Source organism: Dendrobates tinctorius, unplaced genomic scaffold (genome assembly GCF_039654945.1).
Source record: "Dendrobates tinctorius isolate UK_male_01 unplaced genomic scaffold, ASM3965494v1 ptg000211l, whole genome shotgun sequence".
NCBI lineage: Eukaryota > Metazoa > Chordata > Amphibia > Anura > Dendrobatidae > Dendrobates > Dendrobates tinctorius.
This window is the reverse complement of record NW_027361878.1, coordinates 21310466-21327443: the sequence shown is the minus strand read 5'-3', so window position 1 is coordinate 21327443 and position 16978 is coordinate 21310466. Positions and strand designations below refer to the sequence as shown.

Sequence of the window (16978 nt, the reverse complement as noted above, 5' to 3'; positions counted from 1 at the left end):
TGTACTACGGCATGAAACTAATGGAAATTAAGTGGTAGATTTAAATCGGCTTCTACTTGTATACATTTATTCCTGTGCACATCCCCTGTTGGCCAGTGGTACGTCTTGATGCCATATTTCTACACACAATGAATACAGATTGGTTATTTTATAATCACGTGTCTGGTGTAAACATCACTTCATATGTGATTTGAGCCAAATCCTTGAAAACGAAGAAATAAATTGCAATCTTTGATAACCCACAATCCTGTAAAGTGTCATGCATTTTTCATGATCGCCTCTCATTTGCCAATGAGTGTGACAAAACACAAGCTGAATACCGGATAATCAAGGACAATGTCACAATAGATACATCTCCATATTTGCGCCCTTAATAAATGTCTTTTGTTCTTAGCTTCTTTGTATGCACATGCAGTGTTTATATGTAATGGTTCTTACTTTCTGCTTCCTCTAAGACAAAAGCCACTTGCTATGCGTCTGGAGGTAAACTCGCAGTGGATAATTCATATATGTGCTCAGTGGTTAGCACTGTATCGTGGCTCAGTGGATAGCACTGCAGCCTTGCAGCACTGGGGTCCTGAGTTCAAATCCCACCAAGAACAACATCTGCAAGGAGTTTGTATGTTCTCCCTGTGTTTGCGTGGGTTTCCTCTGGGTTCTCCGGTTTCCTCCCACACACCAAAGACATACTGATAGGGAATCTAGATTGTGAGCCCCATCAGGGACAGTGATGATAATGTCTGTAAAGCGCTGTGGAATTAATGGCGCTATATAAATGAGTAAAGTAAATCTATAATATAATGCTGGTAGCGTCACTCTGTCTGAAGCCTTCATAGACTGCGCAAGCGCGACGCACCTGCGCAGTCTGGACCCAACACAGTGACGCATCCGGGGGATGAGGATTGTGGCTGATTTAGTTAAATATATCAGGCGCTGATTCTGGCGCCACAGTGTCCCCCTGATTCTGGCGCCACAGTGTCCCCCTGCCAGTGTCTTCAAGAAAATGGCGCTGGAAAGCGCAGACTGCGCAGGCGCCGATTTCGGCAGCACAATCCTGCCCTCTCCTGACATCACGGCATTTCCGCCCACATCACTGATTTAAATATATCAGGCGCTGATTCCGGCGTCACAATGTCCCCCCCCTACTCCCTACTGCCCCGGGAATTGGCACCTGCGCAAATAGGGATGCAGGATGAGGGTAGCACATGACAGGATGGGGGATGCAGGATGGGAGCAGCACATGACAGAATGGGGCCGCAGGATGGGAGCAGCACATGACAGAATGGGGCCGCAGGATGGTAGCAGCACATGACAGGATGTCAGCACCACATGACAAACAGGATGACAAGATGGAGGAGCACAAAACAGGATGAGGGCACAGGATTGCGGCTGCACATGACAGGAAGGGGGCGCAGGATGGGAGCATCATCTGACCGGATGGGGGCGCAAGATGGTACCAACACATGACAAGATTAGGAAACAGGATGGAAGCAGCACATACCAGGATGGAGACCATATACCAATATAAATGCTCGCCACCCAGGCGTAGAACGGGTCTAATAGCTAGTAAATATATAACGTCATTATCTTCCGGTCCCTATGCCACAATGAAAGCACTTAATTGCCATTTCTATGCACAAGTTGATACCTGCTTGTTAGTGTAGCCACCCGACTCACCTGTCATTGTAATGTCACCCCATCAAACATTACTATTTTTACTGTCCCTTGCAGTGTATAAATGCCGCCGTTCTCCTGAATCTGACAGTGTTTTTGTCTTGTTCCTGAGATACAGTCTCCACTTCGGTGTATAAAAATTTAGTCTTTTTTTTTTTTTAAGCTAAGTAGGCAGCATCCTCAGCTTTTGTCTACAAAAGACTTATTGCGCAACCACACCCAGTTGGCTAAAAAAGAAAAAACTGATTTACAAACAGGGAAGAGAAGGCCATTATATCAGGAATGGAAAAGAGCAGGAGCAAAAGTAAAATAATGCTGGATTCAGGAGAACTGTGGTTAAAAAATAAACAAAATACATATTTATGGCAAGCGACACGTTTTCTTTTTAAGGCTAGATAACCCATTTAAATAATAAAGTTCTGGCTGTTTACAGTTATAAGGTTATAAGAATGGCCGCACAGGATGCCACACACTTATACAGTAGCGCTGCAATGCCAGTAAGCCATACCATTCCATCTCATGAGGAATGTAAAACAATAAATGGCATATTTTAATACTAAAACTACTAAGCACTTTAGACCGGACTGCTGACCAGGTGATTTTTTTTTTAGGACTACGGGTGGGATGGACATTGTGGCTGGTGGTGCAGGGCTGGAGACTGGAGCTGAGTATTTTATACTAAGATGTGGAGATGTCATCTAATTATTATATATAAAGCAACGCTTTGCTGATAAGAACAACACATAATAAAATATCTGCCAACACATTGCGTTTCATCTGTGAGATTACACATTGTCATCAGAACCTTCCCACCCACCCTTTCTCCTGTTATAACTGTGAGAAATTTGCATTACCCTCCGAAATATATTTCCTCCCATCGTTTTTCTGCTGTTTTTCCACTTTCACATTTCAGCTCCCTTCCACATGTTGCAGATAGAGTTTCTCTAGCGGAAGAGAACTGCAAATTGCTTGTTAATATAAAGCCGGCAGCAAACAAAGACAAATCAGCGAGAAGAAGAAAATGAATGCTGGGAATAAGAGGAGTAGGAGCGCTCCGGCTCTCTCGTGCTGACTTTTCCAGTAATACATGGGGTCAGCTTACTGACGACTTTATGACAAATACAGGATTAGATGAATTGGATTACAGTCACAGGAACCCAGAACAGAAGTGTGCTGGACAACGAACTCAGGAATACATGCCCTACACCATGGGTTACAGTCTTAAAAGGGGGTCATTCAAGGTTCTAAAAATGGGTCAGCTTTTTCCAAAAACAGGGGTTTTGTCACTCCCATTAACCTGAATAGGGTCCATGGACAAGAGTCTAGCTGTTTCAGGAAGAAAGCACCCATGTTTTCCTAGTCTGTAATTGCAGGAAATGTTATATTTTAAATCCCCCATTACTCCAGTGTTGATGCTCTGGTGGTCCCCGACGGTCTTTGTTTAGTCTCCTGGAACAAAATTTTGCAGCACATGACCACTGAGGCTAATTACTGATCTCATTGGTGATGCTACCATGTATGGTATGTGACAGTTAAAGGGAATCTGTCACCCCTTTTTTGAGATATCATATAATGATATCATTCAATTGTGTGTCACATAAGGATTCTCTTAGTACTTTTGCTTCCGCCTGACCCCGCACCTTTTATGCATAAATGCCTTTTTTATATCGGTTCAGATGTATGTAAACTGCCGCAGTCCGGTCCGATGGGCGGGGCTTATTCACCTGCTCCCCCCTCCATGTCTTGCTCTACACAAGAAGAAATGCGTAGAGCAAGACAGGGAGGGGGGCGCAGGTGAATAAGCCCCGCCCATCGGACCGAACTGCAGCAGTTTACATACATCTGAACCAATATAAAAAAGGTATTTATGCATAAAAGGTGCGGGGTCAGGCGGAAGCAAAAGTACTAAGAGAATCCTTCATAAGTTGAGGATCCAAGAAAAGCACTTCTGAGCATCCGCGCTGCTTTAGTAATAAGAATTCTTCAGAAATCCATATAAATCTTTCAAGTTCTTTATTATATAACAACTCTGTACTGTAACCTGAAGAAGAGGTGCGGTTTGTCACCTCGAAACGCGTAGTTTCTGTAGTACATATAATAAAGAACTTGAAAGATTTATATGGATTTCTGAAGAATTCTTATCACTAGAGCAGCGCGGATGCTCAGAAGTGCTTTTCTTGGATCCTCAACTTATGATACCTAGTGGACGCTGTCTACCTGCACGAGCTCTGCAGCAGCTATATGACTGCAACAAACGTTGAGAGTGGTTGTGTCTGAACACAACCCATAATGGGTGAGTACTCCAGAGTACTTTTATATTTTAATTGATTTATACCAGGTGAAGCCCTATGTCTGCGCCCCCGCCCTTGTTTTCTCTTATAAAGAGAATCCTTATGTGACACACAATTGAATGATATCATTATATGATATCTCAAAAAAGGGGTGACAGATTCCCTTTAAAACTAGAGATTGGCTGCAGCAGTCATGTGCATTTTTCACTTTTAATCATTTAAAAAAAAAAAGTTAACAAAGACCACTAGGGATAACCAGAGCATCAGCACTGGAGCGATAGAGGGGTGGGGACCACCAGAGCACCAGCATTGGAGCGACAGAGCCGGGTGGGGACCACCAGAGCATCAGCATTGGAGCGACAGAGATGTGGGGACCACCAGAGCATCAGCATTGGAGTAACAGAGGGGTGGCGACCACCAGAGCATCAGCATTGGAGCGACAGAGGAGTGGGGACTACCAGAGCATCAGCATTGGAGCGACAGAGGGGTGGCGACTACCAGAGCATCAGCATTTGAGCAACAGAGGCATGGCGACCACCAGAGCATCAGCATTGGAGAGACAGAGGGGTGGGGACCACCAGAGCATCAGCATTGGAGCGACAGAGGGGTGGCGACCACCAGAGCATCAGCATTGGAGAGACAGAGGGGTGGGGACCACCAGAGCATCAGCATTGGAGCGACAGAGGGGTGGCGACCACCAGAGCATCAGCATTGGAGCAACAGAGGGGTGGCGACCACCAGAGCATCAGCATTGGAGCGACAGAGGCATGGCGACCACCAGAGCATCAGCATTTGAGCAACAGAGGCATGGCGACCACCAGAGCATCAGCATTGGAGCGACAGAGGGGTGGGGACCACCAGAGCATCAGCACTGGAGCGACAGAGGGGTGGCGACCACCAGAGCATCAGCATTGGAGCGACAGAGGGGTGGCAACCACCAGAGCATCAGCATTTGAGCAACAGAGGCATGGCGACCACCAGAGCATCAGAATTGGAGCGACAGAGGGGTGGGGACCACCAGAGCATCAGCATTGGAGCGACAGAGGGGTGGGGACCACCAGAGCACCAGCCCCACAGCGACAGAGGGGTTGGGACCACCAGAACATCAGCACTGGAGCAACAGAGGGGTGGGGACCACCAGAGCATCAGCATTGGAGCGACAGAGGGGTGGCGACCACCAGAACATCAGCAGTGGAGCGACAGAGGGGTGGGGACCACCAGAACATCAGCATTGGAGCAACAGAGGGGTGGCGACCACCAGCTCATGGGCACTGGAGCAACAGAGGGCTGGGGACCACCAGAGCATCAGCACTGGAGCGACAGAGGGGTGGGGACTACTAGAGCATCAGCCCTGCAGCGACAGAGGCATGGGGACCACCAGCGCACTGGCACTGGAGCAACAGAGGGGTGGGGACCACCAGAGTATCAGCACTGGAGCGACAGAGGCATGGGGACCACCAGCGCACTGGAGCAACAGAGGGGTGGGGACCACCAGAGTATCAGCACTGGAGCAACAGGTGATTTAACAGAAAAGTAAGGTTTGCTACTGTCATTTTCAACAATATCAGAACCTCTTTAAAATATTCATATTTAATTAAATTGAAATATTTCTGTAACAGCCTTTATAAATAACAAGAATTCTTTCTGCATGCCTCATTATCGAATATTGAAGGGGTGTCCAGGTTCTTTTTTTAAATAATGTTTTAGAGCAGGATATGTGAAATAATAGATAAAAAAAAAAAGATATGTGAAATAATAGATTAAAAAAAAAAAGATTACAGTACTCGTCTGTTAAATCCTCCATGGCAGCTGCACTGGTGACCCACGCTGGTCTTGGTTTGCTGTATTACATTCATATGAACGCTGCAGCCAGTTACTGACCATGAGACTGCTGAGGCTAATGATTGGCTGCAGTGGTCACATGGATGTGTAGCATTTGCTTTTAGTGGAAATTTAACAGGTCAGTATTGATTTTTTTTTTTTTTTCTTTTGCCATCCTTGTCCTTTTTTTTTTTTTTTAAATCCTGGACAACTTTTTTAAGAAGTCTGTGGTTATTATATATGAAGTAACGAGCCTGCATTGAACATAAAAACATCACTCCCAGTACATTGCTATAAGGCACCTTCCAATCTACCTGCAATGTTTTTTTCAGTTGGAAGCAGAAAGCCATAAGACCATGCACGCTCACATGAAGGATTTGCATTACTGAGTCTGCTACATACAGAATGTCATTGTCCTTATGGCTGGCAAAGGGAAAGATCAAATTCAGCCAAAGGCCTCATTCATACGTCCATTTTTCCCGTACTAATGCTATCCGTGGTTTTCATGGATAGCACTTGGAGCTATGATAGTCTATGGGGCCATTAACATGTCCATGATTTTTCGCCGACCAAGGGGTCCGCACAAAATCTCGGTGACGTCCAATTTTGCTCCTAAATGCAAGTCTATGGGTCCAAGAAAAAATACGACTGTCACATAGCAGAAAGTGGGGAATTTATTTTTCTTTTTATGTTTCCACGTATATGAAAAACTCATCAAAATCTGATAACAAAAAAATCTGCCCATTTTTCTTGCACTGACATATGAATGAGGCCTTATTTTGAAATATTGTATTTCTTTTTCACATAAGTAAAATACATATACACTCACTGGCCACTTTATTAGGTACACCATGCTAGTAACGGGTTGGACCCCCTTTTGCCTTCAGAACTGCCTCAATTCTTCGTGGCAGAGATTCAACAAGGTGCTGGAAGCATTCCTCAGAGATTTTGGACCATATTGATATGATGGCATCACACAGTTGGCGCAGATTTGTCGGCTGCACATCCCTGATGCGAATCTCCCGTTCCACCACATCCCAAAGATGCTCTATTGGATTGAGATCTGGTGACTGAGGAGGCCATTTGAGTACAGTGAACTCATTGTCATGTTCAAGAAACCAATCTGAGATGATTCGAGCTTTATGACATGGCGCATTATCCTGCTGAAAGTAGCCATCAGATGTTGGGTACATTGTGGTCATAAAGGGATGGACATGGTCAGCAACAATACTCAGGTAGGCTGTGGCGTTGCAACGATGCTCAATTGGTACCAAGGGGCCCAAAGAGTGCCAAGAAAAAATTCCCCACACCATGACACCACCACCACCAGCCTGAACCGTTGATACAAGGCAGGATGGATCCATGCTTTCATGTTGTTTACGCCAAATTCTGACCCTACCATCCGAATGTCGCAGCAGAAATCGAGACTCATCAGACCAGGCAACGTTTTTCCAATCTTCTACTGTCCAATTTCGATGAGCTTGTGCAAATTGTAGCCTCAGTTTCCTGTTCTTAGCTGAGAGGAGTGGTACCCAGTGTGGTCTTCTGCTGCTGTAGCCCATCTGCCTCAAAGTTCGACGCACTGTGCGTTCAGAGATGCTCTTCTGCCTACCTTGGTTGTAACGGGTGGCAATTTGAGTCACTGTTGCCTTTCTATCAGCTCGAACCAGTCTGCCCATTCTCCTCTGACCTCTGGCATCAACAAGGCATTTCCGGCCACAGAACTGCCGCTCACTGGATTTTTTTTCTTTTTCGGACCATTCTCTGTAAACCCTAGAGATGGTTGTGCGTGAAAATCCCAGTAGATCAGCAGTTTCTGAAATACTCAGACCAGCCCTTCTGGCACCAACAATCATGCCACGTTCAAAGGCACTCAAATCACCTTTCTTCCCCATACTGATGCTCGGTTTGAACTGCAGGAGATTGTCTTGACCATGTCTACATGCCTAAATGCACTGAGTTGCCGCCATGTGATTGGCTGATTAGAAATTAAGTCTTAACACACAGTTGGACAGGTGTACCTAATAAAGTGGCCAGTGAGTGTAAATGTGTTTACCGCCATTCATTACAATCTCTACCTAGGGAACACAATTAATCCTATGCATGAACATTAGATAATATGCAACCATATCAAACTTAATATACAGACAGTATACAGTGCTATGTGATCTGCATTGACCATACAAAATTTCCATCACCACTCATTGATTTTGCAGATCCCTCTTGCGAAAAAAAAAAAAAAAATCTGATAATTTCCCAAGTAGAACAGAAAATGATAACATTTAGATTATATTTCATTTCTGAAGTATTCCTGTCTTTTTGCAGATTGATGAGAGGGGCCAGCAGTATATATTGTAGATGAGGCTGTCATTCTGCGCCTAATTAACCAACCCCTTGATTCTTGCGGTCAGGTAGTGGAGTGTAAGATACATTGGGATACTGAACATGTATAGATTACCATCACACGCTACAGATATCTGCTGAAGGATCTGAGTGTCAGTAAGGGTTTCCACAGAGACTGAATAAAAAGTCTATTGTAAAGAAAGTCTACCGTACGTAACAATTCAATTGTTCTCTGCTTCTCAACTACCTTTCTATCATTCAGTTCAAATTAAACTTTTTTTTTTTTTTTGGCAATGAATGCCAGCTCAATATAAATCTGTGAAAACACATTTGCAATTAGAAAAAAAAAAAAAGAAAGATTTCTTCGTAGTAGAATTAGTTGCTTTCTTTGCCATTTATTTCCGCTAGAATAAAAAAAAAAAATGAAAAAAAAAAACAAGGAAGAAAAACTTGCAGAGAGGAAGAAAAATATATACGGAATATTCATATGAAATGTAAAACAACTATTCATTGCACCGTGTCGTCATTTTCACCCTGAATTTAACAAAAGTAAAAGAAGAATTGTCACGTTATATGTAAATTGAATCCAAGCGCTCGAATCTCTCTAAATTTATTTCCTTGTTCTAAAATGGTTGAAACTTCTGTAATAAAGTAACTGAGTTCTCCCGTGACCATTTCAGTTTGCAGGATATGGATTACTGCGTGTCTTGTCTTTTTTTTATTTTTTTTAATTTTTCTTTATGCTCAGGTTTTGATACGAATATTGGTATTTTTTTCCATTCCTACAAATGATTCCATACAGTCTTTGTATCATAACTTAATTTACTTATATTTCTAATTCTTTCCCCTATACTTAGGAATCTTGTGGGCACCAGGAGAACCAGAGATTTTACTATGGGAAGGAATCTGGTCAGTCCAAAAAAATAATAATAATGGTTCATCATGTATAGGAGTAGTCTGTGTCAGGAATACCACCATCTCTGTATCCCCTGTGAGTGCCATAACCTATCGTGTGGGTACTTTTGTAAAGACTGGTGCCATTAGATGGGAATATGGTATGAATCACATACTCCTCCTTGGCTCGGTGAGGATTTATTGGTAGCATTTGGAGCCCTGGTCCTCTAATTTCCAATATAGAGTTATCTTTCTTAGTGCCAGATTCAATATAATCATCTTTCTTTCGGCTTCCTCGACTGCAAGCTCTTTCACGGGTTAGCAATTGCCCGGCTCGATGGACATACCAACATATTGATGCTAAGATGAGAAAAAGGAAGACAAGTGTGACAGCCCCACCAATAATGCCCGCCAGAGGTAAACCAGCCAACGGATCAGCATTTTGTTCTCGATTAAGTGTTGTAGTAGGGCCATAGACATCCCCTGTCTCTGCCTTGGCACATACGGGTGGCTCATCTGTCAGATAGGTGTTCCCCGTTTCCATTCCTACCATACAGATAATATAGGTAGATCTTGGTTCCAGGGCAGTTAACAAATACTCTGTCTTATCTCCTTGCACCAAGGTTTCTGTTATAGAGCCAACAGCCGGGCTATGACCTAACCTCAACCAGCTCAGACGAAAAGAACTGGCGAGAACAGAGGACTTCCACGTGATGCGAATACTGTCGGCCGTCAGTGGTTTGACGCTAATCACCAAAGACTTTGTTCCCGCTCCATTTTCCATAGGGTAATCCAAATTGGAATCTGGCAATCGAAGACCTGGCCTTTTAGACTTGAGAGTAAACAGCGATCCTTGGGGAGGGGTAGTAATTGAAGGGCTTGCTAGAGTTGCTCGTGCAGATGCTACATTGCTTTGGGGACCTCCCTCAAAACATTCATCCATTTCATGAGTGATGTCTTTGATGGCCATGCCCCTAACTTTCTCAGGGCCCTGACACATTAAGCCACGGACATTGACGATAGTAGCTCTTGCTTTCACCCAGTCCCGAAGCCAAATAAGATTGCAACCACAAAACCAGGGATTATTCCTGAGAAGGAGCTGGCTCAGGTTCTCTAGGTCATCAAAAAGGCCACGAGGGAGGGCAGTAAGGTTATTGTTGGACAGATCCAGTCTCTGTAATTGCCTCATCTTAGACAGTGTATTATAGGGAATATGCGTTATGGCATTATCCTGTAAATACAGCTTTTGTAGATGAGCATTTGGTAGATTTACAGGAGGGGCAGCCAATGAATTTCTTACCAGTGATAGCTCAGTCAGATTTTGGAGACGGCTAAATGTGTCATCTGCAATGCGTTGATTTGCTAGGAGATTGCCATCCAGCACTAACCTCCGCAAACTGTTGAGTCCCTTGAAAGCATGGAGAGGAATGGTAGAAATGCGATTATCATCTAATCTTAGCTCTTCCAAAGTATGTGGCAAACCATTGGGAATGCTGCTGAGATGGTTGCGAGAAAGGAAAAGCAGGCGAAGTTGACGACTATCTAGGAAAGCGTCATCTTCAATGCTGACAGTCGACACAGAGTTGTCATCTAGGTGAAGCTTCTCTATCAGTGGTATACGGGATAGAGAATCCCGAGTCACACTGCGTATGTTGTTATCTTGGAGGTGAAGCTCTCTAAGTGAACGGGGAAGGTTGAGTGGGAACTCATCTAGGTCGTTCTCGTACAAATAGATGACTCTAACATTGGTTTTAGTTTTCAGCTCTGGTGGAACTCCAGCATTATTGATCTGATTGTTCTGGAGGTAGAGGGTGGTTGCATCATCTGGGATCTCGGCTGGGATAGAAGTAAGACCTCGGTCATTACAGTAGATGAAACCATTGTCACAGCGACATACATAGGGACAATTGGTGCTATCTATTACTTCTGTCAAAAATGCAATAAGTCCGTAACACAAAAATAGCCAATCGCGTAAGTCCAAGGTAGCTGTAGTCATTGCAACTGTGGTAGCAGTTGCAGTTGTCGTGGCCACTGCCGAGGCGGCTGCCGCAGTGGTAGTGGTGGTGGTTGTGACCGTCATGTTCTTGTGGAGTCTTCCAAATCACAACTGTCTTGTAAAAGTTCTGATGAATTTGGATAAATTCCTGGAAAACAGAATAAAACAGAAACAATCAGGTGCAATATAACGTAGAAAATTCCCATCACCACTGTCAGCATCACAGTGAAAAGGGGTTGACACCTTTCAGAAAACTTTTTTGATATAAGCGCCGATAGTATTAAAAATAGAACAAACTCTTCACTTACCCTCCCCAAGATGAGTCTAGACTGCTGTTCCTGCTGTTTATTATTGTCTGCAGCGCTGATGTCACGTCAAAAGCGCTGCAGCCAATCACTGAGTTTAGTGATTATGCCAGTGTAGATGGCATAAGTCACTCAGAGCTGCTGAGCTCACTGATTGGCTGCAGTGTTGTAGACAATAAGATACCTTGGGGTAGCAGTGGAGAATCAACGCTGGTTCCGGGCAATTTGTATCTTTTACTAATAAAGCTTATAAGGAAAACTTTTCTGAAATGGGACAACCTCTTTAATATTTTATTGTCTGTTATCTCACATAATAAAATGCATTGTCACTAATATGAAATGTAATATTTTAATAGATCCGTACCCCCAAAACTGAGTATTGAGTGTAAAACTTGCAGTTTCCACTCGGATACCTGTCACATTATTGCAAGCCAAGACAGTAATTCATACACACCTAATTCCTGCACTCTGAATGGTCACATTAGATTGTTAGCTCTGTGGGATTGGATTACCCATAGATTGCAAGCTGTTATCCATTTGTTACATCTGGTTTCTTTGCAGGCACACTAGATTGCCCGTGTGAATCGCAGTGCCTCAGTTTTGCTTGACATAAAAGCAAATTAATAAGTGAAGAGATGCAGAAGATGAAGTGATTATAATGTGTGAGGAAGTTCTGAGAGTGATTTTTAAGCGCATGATTGTAAAAGCAAGTCCATCTTTTGACTTACATAATAGCTTCTCCAAGCCATCTCAGCTGGGAGATTAAAGACTGCGTCACTGGCATTATGATGGAAATCACATTCTGATAATGATTGAGCCCTTCTTGAGCCCTCTGAGATCGGCATAATATAACTCCCTTAACAATAGACACTGGTACCTTGCCAAACTTCAGAAAATCAGCCACAACTCGTCATCTATTTTGAGAGTTAATAATGTGATACCCTTTAAGATTAATGAAAGCCATATTTAACATAAATACTGCATAAGCTAGTGGAAAAATAAAAAGATGTACTGAGTCTACTAATAAGGCCTGGGTCACACTTGCGAGAAACTCGCACGAGTCTTGTGTCTCAGTACCCAGCACTGCCGCCGGCACTCAAGACTAGAGCGCTTAGCTGCATAGAAATACATGCAGCCGCACACTCCGGTCCGAGTGCCAGCGGCAGTGCTGGGTATTGAGAGATGCGAGACTTGTGCGAGTTTCTCGCAAGTGTGACCCTGGACTAAGAGAGAGAAAAACACATTCTGCTACAAATGTAACTTAAAAAAATAATTAAAACAGTCTTTTATGGTATTTTGCATTGAAAATATTGAAGACCTCTCCACAGAATAGATAAAAATGTGATTAAAAAAATTCAGTCATTTCTTTTTAAGTGGAATTCGCCACGTTTGACAAATTTTTCAAAAAAATTAGATTTGTGGCAAATCACAGCACAACAAAGCCAGCAATTTCCCATAAAAGATGTGAGGACTCCTAGGACTGTATCCAACCGCTGTCAAGCTCTTGAACAAAAACACATCCTTAGTAATGTCAGTGCGGCTTCACCATATAAAGGTTGGTAAACTTGTAGTAACTAACAATCAATTTACTAACATATTTCACGTCTTTTTTAAAAAAAAATAAAAAGTCGAAAAATTATCCCTATTAGTAAGGCAGATCACTGACTCAAACTGATGGTGTCTCTGTCAGAGGTAACCTCATCCGACTATAACGAGACACGTGCCATATATTACATGACACTTCCTCCCTTTTGTTTTATTTATATTACCCCATACATTTCCATTGTCACCTTTTTTCTTAACATATAGCGTTGTACAAAATGTAATTAATTTTCACAATCTTTTCAACCCTAATTATTGAACCCTTGCAAAAAAAAAACATAACGAGAAATGTTGTCACGAGACTGTAGTTTGATATCCCGGGGCAAGGGGCTCCTTCCCCATCCCTAAAGCTAGGGACACCCTAGATATCCCTGATCCATGGACTATTTCTAATGGTGAAGATGCTGGGACCACATACCTTGTTGAGCTCCTGAATTAGCCCTTATCTGTCCCCTCCCCCACATAGGTAATTCGGGAGAAGTTGTGTATAAGAATATGCAAACCAAATTAACCAACGGAAGACGTACAGGGATAAATGAAAATACCAATCATAAAAAATATGCACTCACAAACAAAAGAGTGAAACGGGAAGTAAAAGGAAGAAACAACCAAATGGGAGAGGATTAAGAAATGTACGAAGACAATTCACCAAGCATCAATCTTTAGAACAACACTCCGAACACATCCTCAACAAACACCTCCAACTCCACACCATGCAGTATAAAACTAATGCTGGCAATTCAGATTGCCAAAGACGAGTACATATAGCAGAGGGGAGAGGCCACCACCGAAAAGTTGAGAGTAACAAAGCAGGAAAATTCCAGAGAATCCAAGCTGAACAGATTTAACCCCTGTACTGCTAGCAGAATCCTGCACCATTTAATATGATGGTGAAGTGCTTCTAATCAGTGCAAGAGTACGCAGAATCAGACACCGCAATCTTCTGGCCCCTCTCTGTCATGGTAAACACGGGACATGTTGGGTAGATAGATACACGTACCAAGTTGTCATATTGGACTAGTAAAGCAGGTGTGTAAAACAGACTTGAACACTTAAAGGTCTACATTTATTAATTGTTATTTTTCTGGTTAACAAAATTTAACTGCCTTCCCAAAAACGAAATAAGAAATGCTAGATATGTAGACATCCAAAATCCAGTACCTTCAAAGGGGTGTTGCTTTGGTGTGGGATATTTGGATGTAAAACAGATGTGCAAAAAAATTGTTTGTGACAAGCACACATTGTGAGGTCGACAGTTGCAGTTAAATATCTGGCATTTGGAGAATTTTCTTTTGTATTTAAAAAAAAACCCAAACGACACAATTATTCCCTTTCACAAAAACAGTATTGCACAAGAAATTAAAAAAATCAGTACAGTCACTTGTGACACGCAAGCACACTGTCTCTGACCGACACTGATTTCATATTTTTTTTCTCTGTAAAAAGTATTGTGCTGCCTTACAACTGCTTTCTAGTGCATTGAGAATGAAGAAAAATGTGTAATTGTAGCTCAAATGTAGCAGGACAAGACCAGCTACATAATATCAGTGATCAATAACACTGAGTCTGTTGTTGCTGCTGTCATCTCTCCTATCTTTCTGCCCTATCAATGGAATTGCTCTATTATTTGCAGACTACTACACTCATATCTTCATTGTGGTGGTTATACAAAATATTACTTTCTGGAGTATTTGTCCTATGGTTTAGGACTTTCTCTTCTTATCTCAGTTGTGAGCTCTGACATCCTCTCACTATCCTAAATTGAAATAAAATGACTGCTTAATCGCCTGCCTCAGCTTCTAAATGAGCTACGATAGTCCCTCCATATTGGCTGCCTTATAGCATGTGATATGAGAGCTGCAAGGCATTACAGGGAAGCCGATGCATTCGCGCATTAGGTCATGTGAGTTTTCATTGGCTGATACAATCTTCTGCAGTGTGTAAAAGAGAGAAACGGTCAGGTTTTTTGCAGATTCAAGCAAATTGTTTGCATTCACAGGGACCTATGAGTTTCATGAAATTCTACAGGAATTGGATTTGTGTCAAAACTATTTTCTTATCTCCAGTGATGATTAGGGGTCTAAAGCTAGTCATACACGAGATATAATTGGCAGACGTATGTTCGTTCATCAGACAGACGTCTATACCAATTCCCTCACAGACATGAGCGCCCAGTTCGGCCAGGTGTTACTGTGTTTTTAATGGGGAGAGAGTAGATAGCTACTGCCAGACACCTCTGGCAACAGCTTATCTCCCCTGAAAAGAAAAGGAGCGGCCCTGCCAAAATTGGCAGGTTCGGCTAATTTTCTGCCTTTGCCATTAAAAACTGTCCGAGAATGCACACTGCCGCTCTCATGGGAAAAAGGTGAGTAAGCTCTACTATTCTATGTAATGTGTGAACCTAATTGCAAGCATATTCCAGGTTGGATAACCTCTGTTATCACTGTTTAACAGAAGTCAGTAAAGGGGAACATTTACCAAGCTAATTGCTCCAATTTTGTTGAGGAATTAAAAAAAAAAAATGGCGCACAACAGTGTTGAAAAAATTGCTTCTAATTTATTTTTACACTGCTCTTGCCACTTTCTCTAAAAAAAGATTGTGCTGGACTTATGAGAAATTCTACATCACCTTATTTATACCTGTCGTAAATTAATTTTATGGTGCACATATCTCACCGCACCTAATTTCAGCAAGCTTCGGAACTACAAATTTTAGTAAATTCACCCCTTTATTTGTATAATCATCAGAGTTGATGTCCGAACACTGATAATGACAACTTTAATGTCTCTTCCCTCAAACCTTGTAGAATCTATTACAGATTACTCTTACTGGGAGTTTCTTCCCGTACACTGACCCATGGAAGAGGAAGTAACTAGTGAGCAACATTGGAGGAGACGAGTGCTGTAGTGTGGTGGGAATATAGAGAAGATGACTGGTTAATATGGTGGTGGGTCGAGCTTAGAAGGCATTCTGATTGACAGTGCAGATGTGACTGACATTGGGGAGGTAATGGTCGGCATCTGGCTCATGGGGGGGCTTTTGCCTTTGACTTGGGGTATTATATTGGAAGTACTTCTAACTAAAAATGGGCACAGTTGTCAGCCAGAATACCCTTGAGTGGCAGATATAAAAAGGGAGTTGTCTATGTTAGTCAATCAATGATTGCTTTCATGCTCACATACTCTTCAAAAAGAGAATCTCCTGATGTAGACTTTTGGACTTGGGACCAATTATATTGTGTCCCATAAATCCTTGTTTGGCCGTGCGCATCGCCGTGTGGTGTGCGGCTCCATGTTGCGGTCGGCGTCCCTCAACACAGTGCGCTCTGCCTCGGGTTTCCGACGCATGCGCAGTGCATGGACGCCGTGCTGCAGCATAGGACCTGCAGACACCACGGCGCATGCGCCGCTTGTGCCACTCCTATTGGTGGACGCCGGTCATGTGACCAGGGTCATGGGCTATTTGAAGGCCCTACCGGGACTTTTCCACTTACTCTCCTCCTTGATAAAGCGGCGGGGGACGTCGCGAAACGCGCGTCGGAGGCCCCACTGCTGGACTCCCTCCTCTTCCCCTCCTCGGTGAGTTGTTCTGTGATCTCCTTATATGGTCTTTTTGATCCCAACTAGCATCGGTTTTATCTATTTGACCCTCACCGTTAGCGGGCATTGGCATTGATGGATTTGGCCATTGCTATTTAGACTGTTTATTCCAGATTTGCTGGGGTGGTATCTTGAACTAAGACATGACCTAAGGTTCACGTTATATATCCACCGGGTTTTTCATCTGGGGGGTGTGAGGTTGGGCCATGGGACATATTGTCCATACTGTTCATGAGCACATCTGTTGCTATCCATATTGTATTATTGTTACTAATTTAATATTAATAAAAATTTGCATTTTTCTATATGGGATTTATTGCGTGCACTTGTGTTTCTCCTCTTAACAATAATGGGGGAAAAGTGTGCGTGTATCAAGCCCCACCCCTCATTATGTCATAATGGTTGCCATGGCGACGCTGATGTCATCATAGGTTGCAAGCCCCGCCGCTCAT

General features: G+C 43.0%; 2 protein-coding genes across 8 annotated transcripts in view; one reads left to right on the top strand and one right to left on the bottom strand.

Moving 5' to 3' along the window:
* MACROD1 (mono-ADP ribosylhydrolase 1) overlaps positions 1 to 16978 on the top strand; it is a 963591-nt gene that overhangs the window by 465075 nt on the left and 481538 nt on the right. The window lies entirely within an intron of this gene.
* FLRT1 (fibronectin leucine rich transmembrane protein 1) overlaps positions 1 to 16978 on the bottom strand; it is a 276061-nt gene that overhangs the window by 30320 nt on the left and 228763 nt on the right. For 4 of the 5 annotated variants that reach the window (XM_073554580.1, XM_073554579.1, XM_073554577.1 and 1 more), the window contains one exon: positions 8185 to 11167. The exons of the other annotated variant lie outside the window; for it this stretch is intronic. In XM_073554580.1, coding sequence (XP_073410681.1) covers positions 9070 to 11103 — 2034 coding nt within the window. In that variant the 5' untranslated portion in view covers positions 11104 to 11167 and the 3' untranslated portion in view covers positions 8185 to 9069. Of the gene's footprint in view, positions 1 to 8184; positions 11168 to 16978 lie in introns of those variants that run through there. 5 annotated transcript variants of the gene reach the window in all.